Source organism: Podarcis tiliguerta (assembly GCF_965153285.1).
Source record: "Podarcis tiliguerta genome assembly, chromosome: 3".
Taxonomy (NCBI): Eukaryota; Metazoa; Chordata; class Lepidosauria; order Squamata; family Lacertidae; genus Podarcis; species Podarcis tiliguerta.
In genome coordinates this window covers 100,436,817-100,449,481 of record NC_139536.1, presented here as the reverse complement: position 1 = coordinate 100,449,481, position 12,665 = coordinate 100,436,817, and the positions used below count along the sequence as shown (strand labels likewise).

The 12,665-nt window shown below is 43.3% G+C and overlaps 1 protein-coding gene across 1 annotated transcript; it reads right to left on the bottom strand.

The window, feature by feature from the left end:
* Nucleotides 1–274: 274 nt before the first annotated feature.
* Nucleotides 275–11,398, bottom strand: MATN3 (matrilin 3; the record flags this gene model as incomplete). Its single annotated transcript, XM_083432342.1, has 20 exons — nucleotides 275–1,527; nucleotides 2,609–2,743; nucleotides 2,834–2,962; nucleotides 3,503–3,625; nucleotides 3,715–3,861; nucleotides 3,937–4,083; nucleotides 4,278–4,424; nucleotides 4,511–4,657; nucleotides 4,749–4,895; nucleotides 4,977–5,123; nucleotides 5,656–5,802; nucleotides 5,884–6,030; nucleotides 6,372–6,518; nucleotides 6,703–6,849; nucleotides 7,158–7,304; nucleotides 7,386–7,532; nucleotides 7,881–8,027; nucleotides 8,110–8,256; nucleotides 8,840–9,409; nucleotides 11,188–11,398. 20 exons carry the CDS (start codon nucleotides 11,396–11,398, stop codon nucleotides 1,292–1,294), a joined length of 3,462 nt encoding a protein of 1,153 aa, XP_083288468.1. The 3' UTR covers nucleotides 275–1,291.
* Between the last annotated feature and the right edge of the window lie 1,267 nt (nucleotides 11,399–12,665).

Here is a 12,665-nt window from a genome sequence, read left to right as displayed (position 1 = left end):
CTGCTGCTCCAGAGAAGCGGACACGGAGCAATGGATCCAAACTACAAGAAAGAAGATTCCACCTAAACATTAGGAAGAACTTCCTGACAGTAAGAGCTGTTCGACAGTGGAATTTGCTGCCAAGGAGTGTGGTGGAGTCTCCTTCTTTGGAGGTCTTTAAGCAGAGGTTTGACAACCATATGTCAGGAGTGCTCTGATGGTGTTTCCTGCTTGGCAGGGGGTTGGACTCGATGGCCCTTGTGGTCTCTTCCAACTCTATGATTCTATGAAAGCTAAATGACTTTTGTTTCCTGACTCTTACTTCTAGAAATATGGCAACCCTAACTTAGTGAACAATAAGCAGTGCATGTAGGGTCCCTGTGGGAAAATCAAAACTTGCTATTCAGATATAAAAGCATTTGTTTATTTTAAGGGCCTGTAATAGAGAATAAGGGACAACTATATTAAGATAAGAACTCGCGTTGAATCAATGAACCATAGGCTAAGTCGCTTTCACAGTGACAAATTTCCTGTTTTTTAATGTATTGAATACATTCTCACAGAGCTACATAGAAAAGAAAACATTTCCAGAGTATGCTGATCTTTATTAAAATGAAAGGTTGCAAGATGTAAATTACATTAATATGCCATAGATAAATAATGTCAGGGGCTTTTAACCTTCCGCTGTACATTGTGTTTCATCCACATAGTAGTGATATTTGAGCCAGTCCATTCTGCTGATATATTCTGAGTCCTTCTGGATTAAAAAATGGGGTTTAAAGGGACCTGAAGGTCATTTGGAGCAGCTTGTCCCACTGGACATATATGTCTCTAAGGGCAGAGAAATATCATTTAAATCGAAATCAGAGATAGGAGATAGCATTTATATTCTACTTTGCCAGATGCAGAAAAGTTTTTACAATGCACCATACCAGCCACAACTATTTATATGGCTTTATCTGTACCTATAAATGGTTGGATATGAGAGGGGCAGATTTAGTTTTAACCACCGCATTCAAATATAGTTGTAGAAATATGCACTGCACAGTGCATACGACTATAAAAACAACAACATTGATTTTTATGCAGAATGAACTTTCTTTGATTAGACACAGTTATGTGCATTACACAAGTGGCGTCACTACACGCATTTGCACTTCTTTTTTTTAACAACAAAGCAACTCCTTTGAAATAAAAGCTTGCAAAGTGCAATAGGCAGGAATTGTTTTTAATTGCAGCAGGTTCTTCAGCTCTAGACATGCTCTGCTCCATACTGGTATGCTTCTAATTTCTTGGACAGATCATCTAGTGGTCAACCGTTAAGGAACATATCACATTGTTGCAGATCAGATTTTGCAGAGACGTTTGCTACACGAGGAAGCACACGAAACAGCAATGCATCCACCACTGAAAAGATCTCAAAAGAAAGGATATGTTTTGTAGATATTGCCTCAAGGTATGAAGTGGCCTGCTTGTGAAATTTAGCAAGTGATTCACATTTACAGGCCTCTTCCGTTGTCGCAGAAGGAAGACGGCTTCTTGCTATTCCTGAGGAGAAAATGAACCATATGCTTTCGGTTATCTATATATTAACAATATTTGTTACCCACTGTTCATTGCCATGGGACGCGGGTGGCGCTGTGGGTTAAACCACAGAGCCTAGGACTTGCTGATCAGAAGGTTGGCGGTTTGAATCCCCGCGACGGGGTGAGCTCCCTTTGCTCGGTCCCAGCTCCTGCCCACCTAGCAGTTCGAAAGCACGTCAAAGTGCAAGTAGATAAATAGGTACCGCTCTGGCAGGAAGGTAAATGGCGTTTCTGTGCACTGCTCTGGTTCGCCAGAAGTGGCTTAGTCATGCTGGCCACATGACCCGGAAGCTGTACACCGGCTACCTCAGCCAATAAAGCGAGATGAGCGCCACAACCCCGGAGTTGGTCACGACTGGACCTAATGGTCAGGGGTCCCTTTACCTTTACCTTCATTGCCACGGGCAATCTCAGAGCAGGGTACAATAAATAAAACATTAGTATCTAAACCAGTGGTCCCTAATTAGCTGAGTACTGCGGATGCCCTGTTTTTTAAAAGGCTGAGTTACTTTTGAAAATGTTGATATCTCTGTGGTAGTTCTTGCTATGTGAATGGTGGTGCCACCAAGCCCTCCAGCATGTCCCAGTACAAAACCGGGATGTGTGTCTTCCAGGCCTCGCTCCCATGTGAGTCACATGACCCATGGGAGAGCACAGCTCCCCAAAATGGGATGTCCTGGACAGAAAACCATTAAACGTCTCCATGACAGGGATATCGTGATAGCATAGCTTTCCTCCTCAGTACATCTCTCTTCAAGGGTAAGCGTCGTCCTGTCATGCAGCTGTTACACACACCCCAAAGAATCCTGGGAACTGTAGTTTGTTCGGATGCTGTGTGGGGTGAACTACGGATCCCAGGATTCTTGAGGGGTGGGTGCCTTAAATGCATGGCATGCACGCAGCCAAGGGGAGAGAGACCATTCCCAAGAAAAATGGCAGTTAGCCCACTAAGAATGCAGTTTCTCAACCAAACTGAAATATATACTGCGGGGAAAGAAGCAACACAATGCTTTTCCTTCCTGACGTATCGGCCAGATTCTTACTTGAGCATGTTTTCTTATCTGCATTCAAGGTGAATCCTTCATAGCACTCACAACGATGGGAACTGCCACTGGGAACACAGATTTGTTGGCAGTCGTGGGTTCCAGGAGCACAGACGTCCAAAGCTGAAGAATGAACTATTTAAAAAAGAGAGAGAATCGCAATAAATAGGCTTGCACCCTCCCTTTCTCATTAAATATATGCTGAATGAGCTGCCATATCTTTACTTGAACAGGTCTTCTTGTCCGGATTCAAGGTGTGCCCTTCAAAGCAGTCGCAGTGCCAAGAGTCACCGCTGGCGACACAGATCTGTTCGCAGTCATGGTCTCCAGTTGTGCAAACATCCTTTTCTCTAGCTAGGGAGGAAGTTGAGATACACTGTGTAACTTGGTCTTCACAAAGACTCATTTACTTATTTAGCACATCCATATACTGCCTTTCTATCAAGGAGGCTCAAAGTGGCATGACCTGGTACAGCCATTATATATATATGGAGAGAGAGAGAGATTGGTTTATAAAGACTTTTGTAACTGGGGGAAAAACAAGACACGCTAATTGAAAAATGATTTGAATCACCCTCTTGAAGTATTTAGAGAGAGTGGAAGTGACATAATAGCTAGGTTTGTCACCTGAGACATGGGGAACTCTCCAACTCAAATTGTACTTTAGCCAAGGTATAAATAAAGTTTTGGGGATGCTATTCCCTCAGACCCAGCCCTCCTTTACCGGCAATATGGGAATAAATAATAATGACCTAGCTTACAAGATAGTTTTGAAGAACAATAAGATTATTCAAATGCAAATAAGAAATCACATCGCTGAATATTTTTAAACCCCAAAAACACAAAACCTCCCATCACGAAATGTGCTGGCTAATGAAGCTGCCAGATTCTTACGTGAGCAAGTCCTCTTGTCTTGATTCAAGACGTAGCCTTCAAAGCACTCACAATGCCAACTGCCATCACTACTCACACAGATTTGCTCACAGTTGTGAGTCCCAGGTACACAGCTCTCCCCACCTAGGACAGAGAAGGAACTACATTAATAATTCAACACTAAACTTTTTTTTTTTTTTTAATGATAAAAAGACCCTCAGAAAATGTATTACGTGAAGGAGCCTCCAGATTCTTCCTTGAGCAAGTTCTTTTATCCGGATTCAAGGTATACCCTTCATAACACTCACAATGCCAGGAGCCATCGCTACTCAAACAAATTTGCTCACAGTTGTGTGTTCCAGGTACACAGTTCTCTTCACCTAGGTTGGATAAGGAACTATATCAATAACTAAATAATAATTTAAAAAACAACAAATCTCTTCATAACGTGTTACCTGAGGGAGCCTCCAACTCTTTCCTTGAGCAAGTTCTCTTGTCCGGATTCAAGGTGTACCCTTCATAGCACTCACAGCGCCAGGAGCCGTCTGTACTCTCACACAATTGCTCACAGTCGTGGCTTCCAGATACACAACCCTCTCCACCTAGGATGGATGTTAAGGAATTACATTATTAGTTGAATAATAAATGGAAAAATTACACAGAAAACAGAAGAAATCTCACAAAATGTGTTACCTGAAGGGTCCTCCAACTCCTTCCTTGAGCAAGTTAAGTAATAGTTGAATATTAAATTGCTGAATTGCTTAGAAAACAAAATAAATTTCATGAAATGTGATACCTGAGGGGGCCTCCAACTTCTTCCTTGAGCAAGTTCTCTTGTCTGGATTCAAAATGTACCCTTCATAGCACTCACAGCGCCAGGAGCCGTCTGTACTCACACACAATTGCTCACAGTCGTGGCTTCCAGATGCACAACCTTCTCCAGCTAGGACAGATAATAAGGAATTACATTAATAACTAAGTTATAAATTACTTTTTTAAAAAAGCAAATGTCCTCACAAAACATGTTACCTGAAGATGCCTCAAACTCCTTCCTTGAGCAAGTTCTCTTGTCTGGATTCAAGGTGTACCCTTCATAACATTCACAGTGCCAGGAGCCATCGCTACTCACACACAATTGCTCACAGTCATGGCTTCCAGATGCACAACCTTCTCCACCTAGGGCAGATGTTAAGGAATTACATTAATAGTTGAATAATAAATGGATAAATTACTTAGAAAACAGAAGAAATCTCACAAAATATGTTACCTGAAGAATGTTCCAACTCTTTCCTTGAGCAAGTTCTCTTATCTGGATTCAAGGTATACCCTTCATAACATTCACAGTGCCAGGAGCCATCGCTACTCACACAAAGTTGCTCACAGTTGTGGATCCCAGGCTCACAGGTCTCCCGACCTAGGAGAGGCATTAAGGAACTACACTAATATTGAAATAAAAAATTTATAAAAAGGCAAATCTCCACATAAGATGTGTTACCTGAGGGGACCTCCAACTCCTTCCTTGAGCAAGTTCTCTTGTCTGGATTCAAGGTGTACCCTTCATAGCATTCACAATGCCAGGAGCCATCTGTGCTTACACACAATTGCTCACAGTCATGGCTTCCAGATGCACAACCCTCTCCACCTACGGCAGATGTTAAGGAATTACATTACAGTTGTACCTTGGAGCAAAAAATACGGAAAATCTCACAAAATGTGTTACCTGAAGAAGCTTCCAACTCCTTCCTTGAGCAAGTTCTCTTGTCTGGATTCAAGGTGTACCCTTCATAGCACTCACAGCGCCAGGTGCCATCACTACTCACACACAATTGCTCACAGTCGTGGCTTCCAGACACACAACCCTCTCCACCTAGGATGGATGTTAAGGAATTACATTAATATAGTGGCACCTTGGGTTACAGATGCTTCAGGTTACAGACTCCGCTAACCCAGAAATAGTACCTCGGGTTAAGAACTTTGCTTCAGGATGAGAACAGAAATCACACGGCGGCTGTGGGTGGCCCCATTAGCTAAAGTTGTACCTCAGGTTAAAAACAGTTTCAGGTTAAGAACACAGCTCCAGAACAAATTAAGTTCTTAACCCGATGTACTATTGTAGTTGACTAATAATTGGATAATTACTTAGAAAACAGAAGAAATCTCACGAAATATGTTACCTGAAGAACGTTCCAACTCTTTCCTTGAGCAGGTTCTCTTATCTGGATTCAAGGTGTAACCTTCATAACATTCACAGCGCCAGGAGCCATCGCTACTCACACAAAGTTGCTCACAGTTGTGGATCCCAGGCTCACAGGTCTCCCGACCTAGGAGAGGCATTAAGGAACTACATTAATAACGAAATAATAAATTGATAAAAAGCCAAATCTCCACATAAAATGTGTTACCTGGGGGAACTTCCAACTCCTTCCTTGAGCAAGTTCTCTTGTCCGGATTCAAGGTGTATCCTTCATAGCATTCACAATGCCAGGAGCCATCTGTACTCACACACAATTGCTCACAGTCGTGGCTTCCAGATGCACAACCCTCTCCACCTAGGGCAGATGTTAAGGTATTACATTACAGTTGTGCCTTGGATCCTGAATGCCTTGGTACTTGGAGGTTTTGGTTCCCAAACAGCGCAAACACAGAAGTGAGTGTTCCGGTTTGCAGACGTTCTTCGGAACTTGAAAGTCCGAAGGGGCTTTCGCAGCTTCGAATTGGCTGCATAAGCTTCCTGCAGCCAATAGGAAACCACACTTTGTTTTCCAAACGTTTTGGAAATCAATCGGACTTCCAGAACGAATTCCATTTGACTTCCAAGGTATGACTAATAGTTGAACAATAAATGGATAAATTACATAGAAAACAAAATAAATCTCACAAAATGTGTTACCTGAAGAAGCTTCCAACTCCTTCCTTGAGCAAGTTCTCTTATCTGGATTCAGTGTGTATCCTTCATAGCATTCACAGTGCCAGGAGCCATTGCTACTCACACAAAGCTGCTCACAGTTGTGGGTCCCAGGCCCGCAGGTCTCCCGACCTAGGAGATATATTAAGGAACTACATTAATACCTAATTAATAAATTAGTAAAGAACAAATCTTCTCTCAGCATGTGTTACCTGAAAGATCCTCCAGATCCTTCCTTGAGCAAGTTAATTAATAGTTGAATAAAAAAATTGCTAAATTGCTTAGAAAGCAAAATAAATTTCATGAAATGTGATACCTGAGGGGGCCTCCAACTCCTTCCTTGAGCAAGTTCTCTTGTCTGGATTCAAGGTGTACCCTTCAAAGCACTCACAGCGCCAGGAGCCATCACTACTCACACACAATTGCTCACAGTCGTGGCTTCCAGATGCACAACCCTCTCCACCTAGGATGGACATTAAGGAGTTACTTTAATACAGTGGTACCTCGGGTTACAGACGCTTCAGGTTACAGACTCCGCTAACCCAGAAATAGTACCTCGGGTTAAGAACTTTGCTTCAGGGTGGGAACAGAAATCGCACGGCGGCAGTGGGTGGCCCCATTAGCTAAAGTTGTACCTCAGGTTAAAAACAGTTTCAGGTTAAGAACAGAGCTCCAGAACGAATTAAGTTCTTAACCCAAGGTACTATTGTAGTTGACTAATAAATGGATAAATTACTTAGAAAACAGAAGAAATCTCACGAAATATGTTACCTGAAGAATGTTCCAACTCTTTCCTTGAGCAAGTTCTCTTATCTGGATTCAAGGTGTACCCTTCATAACATTCACAGCGCCAGGAGCCATCGCTACTCACACAAAGTTGCTCACAGTTGTGGATCCCAGGCTCACAGGTCTCCCGACCTAGGAGAGGCATTAAGGAACTACATTAATAACGAAATAATAAATTGATAAAAAGCCAAATCTCAACATAAAATGTGTTACCTGAGGGGACCTCCAACTCCTTCCTTGAGCAAGTTCTCTTGTCCGGATTCAGGGTGTACCCTTCATAGCATTCACAATGCCAGGAGCCATCTGTACTTACACACAATTGCTCACAGTCATGGCTTCCAGATACACAACCCTCTCCACCTAGGATGGATGTTAAGGTATTACATTACAGTTGTACGTTGGATCCTGAATGCCTTGGTACTTGGATGTTTTGGCTCTCAAACAGCGCAAACCCAGAAGTGAGTGTTCCGGTTTACGAATGTTCTTTGGAACTTGAACGTCCGACGGGGCATCCGCAGCTTCGAATTGGCTACATAAGCTTCCTGCAGCCAATAGGAAACCACACTTTGTTTTCTGAACTGAACGTTTTGGAAATCGAACGGACTTCCAGAATGGATTCCATTTGACTTCCAAGGTATGACTGTAATAGTTGAACAATAGATGGATAAAATTCACAGGAAACAAAATAAATCTCACAAAATGTGTTACCTGAAGAAGCTTCCAACTCCTTCCTTGAGCAAGTTCTCCTGTCTGGATTCAAAATATACCCTTCATAGCACTCACAGCGCCAGGAGCCATAGCTACTCACACACAATTGCTCACAGTCGTGGCTTCCAGATGTACAACCTTCTCCAGCTAGGATAGATAATAAAGAATTACATTAATAACTAAATTATAAATTACTTTTTTAAAAAAATCTCCTCATAAAATGTGTTACCTCTGGGAGCCTCCAACTCCTTCTTTGAGCAAGTTCTCTTGTCCGGATTCAAGGTGTACCCTTCATAACATTCACAGCGCCAGGAGCCATCGCTACTCACACAAACTTGCTCACAATTGTGGGTCCCAAGGGCACAAACATCCACAGCTAGGGAAGGAGTGTACAGAAGAATTATGTCTGATGGTGCCACAGAAAACATTTAAGGCTCTCTGGTCAAATAACTTATTAAGCATTTCCTGGCTGAGATGGCACAACTGTCTCATAGAGAGACACAGTTCAGTTTTTATGTGGGGAATTTATTTATTTTAAACATTTGTATACTGCTGTATCATGAAAAGATATATCAAATCAATTTACATCAATAAAACAATATAATACATTTAAAAAGAAAAAGGGGGGGGGGAAATGGATTTACCTAGCAACATACCTTGGATCCTGAATGCCCTGAAACTCAGACGTTTTGGCTCCTGAACGCCACAAACCCAGAAGTGATTGTTCTAGTTTGTGAATGTTCCTTTGGAACCCGAATGTCCGACGAGGCTTCCGCGGCTTCTGATTGGCTGCAGGAGCTTCCTGCAGCCAATCAGAAGCTGTGCTTTGGTTTTCAAACGTTTTGGAAGCTGAACGGACTTCCAGAATGGATTCTGTTCGACTTCTAAGGTACGATTGTATATCCTTATCCTAGCAGCAGAAACAAAAGGGAGTAATCACCATGTAGTGATTATCTTACCACAGAACGTTTTTCGAAATTTGGAAGCCAGCTTTTCTATCACACCATAGGTCTCCACATAAGAAACGTGCTCACTGACCGGCTCACTCACTATCAGCCGCAAGAACTCCATGTCCGCTCGGTCAACCCCAACGGCATAAATCTCGATTCCAGAGGCTCGAGCCTTGTAAGCCACCTCATGAACCTGATCCTGAGGTCGGCCATCGGTCACTATAATGACCACCTTAGGGACGTCACGGGACGAGTCCCTTGCCCCTCCGTCTCTGGTGAAAACTTCGTTGATGGCTGTCTGGATGGCCAAGCCAGTCATAGTCCCCACAGATAATGGATGGATGTGATAGATGGCATTCTTCATGGAAGCTTTGTCAAAGTACTTCCCAAGATTGAATTCAATCTTGACTGTGCTGGCATAGTTCACCACCGCCACACGAGTCGCTCTTTCCCCCACATCCAAGGCTTCAATCAGTTTGGCCAAGAAGGTTTTCACTTTTTCAAACTCCTGAGGCCGGACACTGCGGGAGCTGTCTATTATAAATACAAGGTCTATGGGGCGACTCCGGCATATAGCCTCTGCAAGACAATTGAAGCACAATATTCCAAATTAAGTGGCTGGACTTAAAAGAGGCTTTGACAAACTACTCCTGATTTTTTCTTTTCTTTTACAAGTTGGACTCCAGTGTGGTACAAATGGAAAAATCAAGAAATCTGCCTGCCTGGGATAGTAATGTGTAGCACAAAATGGTGCAGTTTTAGACCTGCTCAGAAGTACATTTAAGAAAAATATAGAAGAGTTTAATAGGGCTTACTCCCCTCAGGTGAGTATAAGTTTGCAGTCAAGACTTTAATGATTTTATCACTGTGAAAGTATTGAGAATATCAGAGCTATTTATTTATTTTTAAATGATTTCTACACTAATGGTCATCACAACAGGCTTGACACAATTGGAATAGTGTGTTTTCAGATAAGTGTTTATTGTGGGATTGGAACTCCTCACACATGCAAGTTTTTCGCGATGTCCTGCCACCCTCATTTAATATGAAGTTACCAATTCTGGAGAAAATCTGAAAGCAGGACACACACACAAACATGTCGCCAATGGCCCATTTGTAATATTTCAACAACTTCTTTGCAGTTTAAGCCCCTTTCTGGAGATTCAACCATGGTAGCAAGTCAGGGAGAATATTTAACATTTGTGCAACTTTTACAGCTTCTTCAAATTCCCTATCCCCCACCCTGCCTGCCTTATTATGCTTATGCTCAGCCGCATGGTCTAACAAGCCTCTCTTGAGTTCCTATATACCAGTGATTTGGGAACTTTCACCACTTTGCAACTAAGCCAAGTTATACTGCCTGTGCAACTTTTCCGAGGGATGTATGGAATACCACATGGACTGGCCCTTTGAAGGATTTGTAAGTGAACCGATTTTTAACTTAACAAATGTGGGGTCTTCTTCTATGCTAGGGGAAGAGGTAAGTTTTGGAACTCACAAGGGCATAATTAAATTACTACTTGGCATTTCTCTAAAACACCCTGGTATCCTCCAGGTGCTTTGGGTGACAACTTCCATCATCCGTGACCATTTGTCATGCTGGTTATGGGCTTGTGAGAGCTGTAGTCCACAACATCTCAGCTACAGCGTTGAGAAAGTCTGGCCTAAAAGTTACACCAAAAGATACACCAAAACAATTTGTGTCCCACCTGCAGACCTGCCAGAAAAAAAGGAGATTGCGTTGGTCCTGAGTGGGGTAACTGTGCCCCTGAAGGACCAAGTACGCAGCCTGGGAGTCATTTGGGCTCACGGCTGTCCATGGAGGCACGGGTCAATTCTGTGTCCGGGGCAGCTGTCTACCAGCTCCATCCGGTACGCAGCCTGAGACCCTACCTGCCCACGGACTGTCTCGCTAGAGTGGTGCACACTCTGGTTATCTCCCACTTAGACTACTGCAATGTGCTCTATGTGGGGCTATCTTTGAAGGTGACCCAGAAACTACAATTTATCCAGAATGCGGCAGCTAGACTGGTGACTGGGAGTGGCCGCCGGGACCATATAACACCAGTCTTGAAAGACCTACATTTGCTCCCAGTACATTTCTGAGCACAATTCAAAGTGTTGGTGCTGACTTTTAAAGCCCTAAACGGCTTCAGCCCAGTATACCTGAAGGAGCGTCTCCACCCCCATCATTCAGTGAGGTTCAGCTCCTATTATTATTATTATTATTATTATTATTATTATTTACTGAATATTTGGGAATGCAAGACATGGAGCATATAGCCAACACCTACAAAATATGCCTGACCTTTAGCATTTCTCCAGAACCTCTGCCCATAGCACAAAAGCTAAATTACCTGTAGAGGAGACTGTTGAAGAACCCTCGGTATCTCCGGAGTAGGGTTCATCGGCCCTTGCTGCAGCTTTTCCGCCGGATGTCTTGCCCTGCAGTGGAATGGAGCGCAAACCCACCCGAACTGAGCGCTTAGGAAACCTGTACCGGGCCCCTAAAACTGCAGGCAGTAGTAGGAAAAGGCAAGCGCCAGGCGTCTTGAGTAGCCAGAGCATTTCAGCTGCTTTGGTTTGAAGACCAGCTCCTCTACCTCACCGACACCGTCTGTGTGCTTTTCCTTGAGACAGGTTTCATTTTATTTTTTAAGTTCCTGGCCAGAGAGCAAGTGTGTGGTGGGCAAGGAGAAAGCACAGTCAGTTCACTCCACCCTTTCCCAGGCAGTTTCTTCCGTTGAGTCACCCACGTTCCCTCAGTAACCTTCTCAGTAATCGCAGTGTTAAAGACTCATCAGAAGGGGAAAATCAAAGCCAGGTACTTCGCTTCATCAATCAAGTGCTTCAGCTGTCAGGATTTGGGGTGGCCAACTTCAACTTAGCAAGGGGATCAGCTGCAGTGAAAACAGGGCACAAAGGGAAGCCAGTATCCCAAAAAATGAAGGGCAGAGTAGAAAAAAAATGTATTTAATTCATCGGCACTAGCGTCCGGTTTAAATTCACAGGTAACTGGACAACCAGGAAAGTGAATTTATCTCCCTGCCACCCCCTGTCCAAATATCTTTGGGGAAACTCGTACATGCATCTCAAACTAACTTGAGAGATTTAAAGTGATCAGCTAATTGGAAAGTAAAAAAGTATCACCATTTTGGAAGAACCTAGGGAGCTGGCTTGAATTGTGTCAGAACACTAGTTCTTCTAGCTCAGCAATGCCTAAACTACTCAAGGCAGCTCTCCAAGGTTTCAGGCAAGGATCTGGAGATGTCAGGACTTGAACCCGGGACTTTCTGCATCCTTCTGCCCGACAGCCCTTTTAGCAAAGTTCCCATACCTTCTCTGAACTCAACATGCCTGCTGCATGCTGAATATAGGTAAGTCACATTCAAGCAAATCAATGTTTAGATAATGGCAATGAAGTTGCACATGTTGTTCTCGGCACATCGACAGAGAGCCAAGGAGCAAGTCTTGGCTTGTTTACATGGATGGACCACCCTCGTATAAACTCCCAAGACGACCAATAGTCCACATTCAGAAACCCTGAGGATCCACGTCAGTGATACAAATGGAGCTGAAATCCTCCTGCTTCCTAAAAATATAACCAGACTTCTCGCAAGCACAGGTATGTACATAAGAACAGAAAAGTATTCAAGAGGTGAGCCCATCATGACCGCATCAAAGGGCTATGCCATCATATCAGAGGGTTGCAGCCAACTACGTATTAACCAGAGTAGACACACTAAAATCAATGGGCCTAAGTCAGTCATGCCCATTAATTTTAATGGGTCTGTTCTGGATAGCCTTTTAATTAAAGCCAGAAAAATTGAAACGC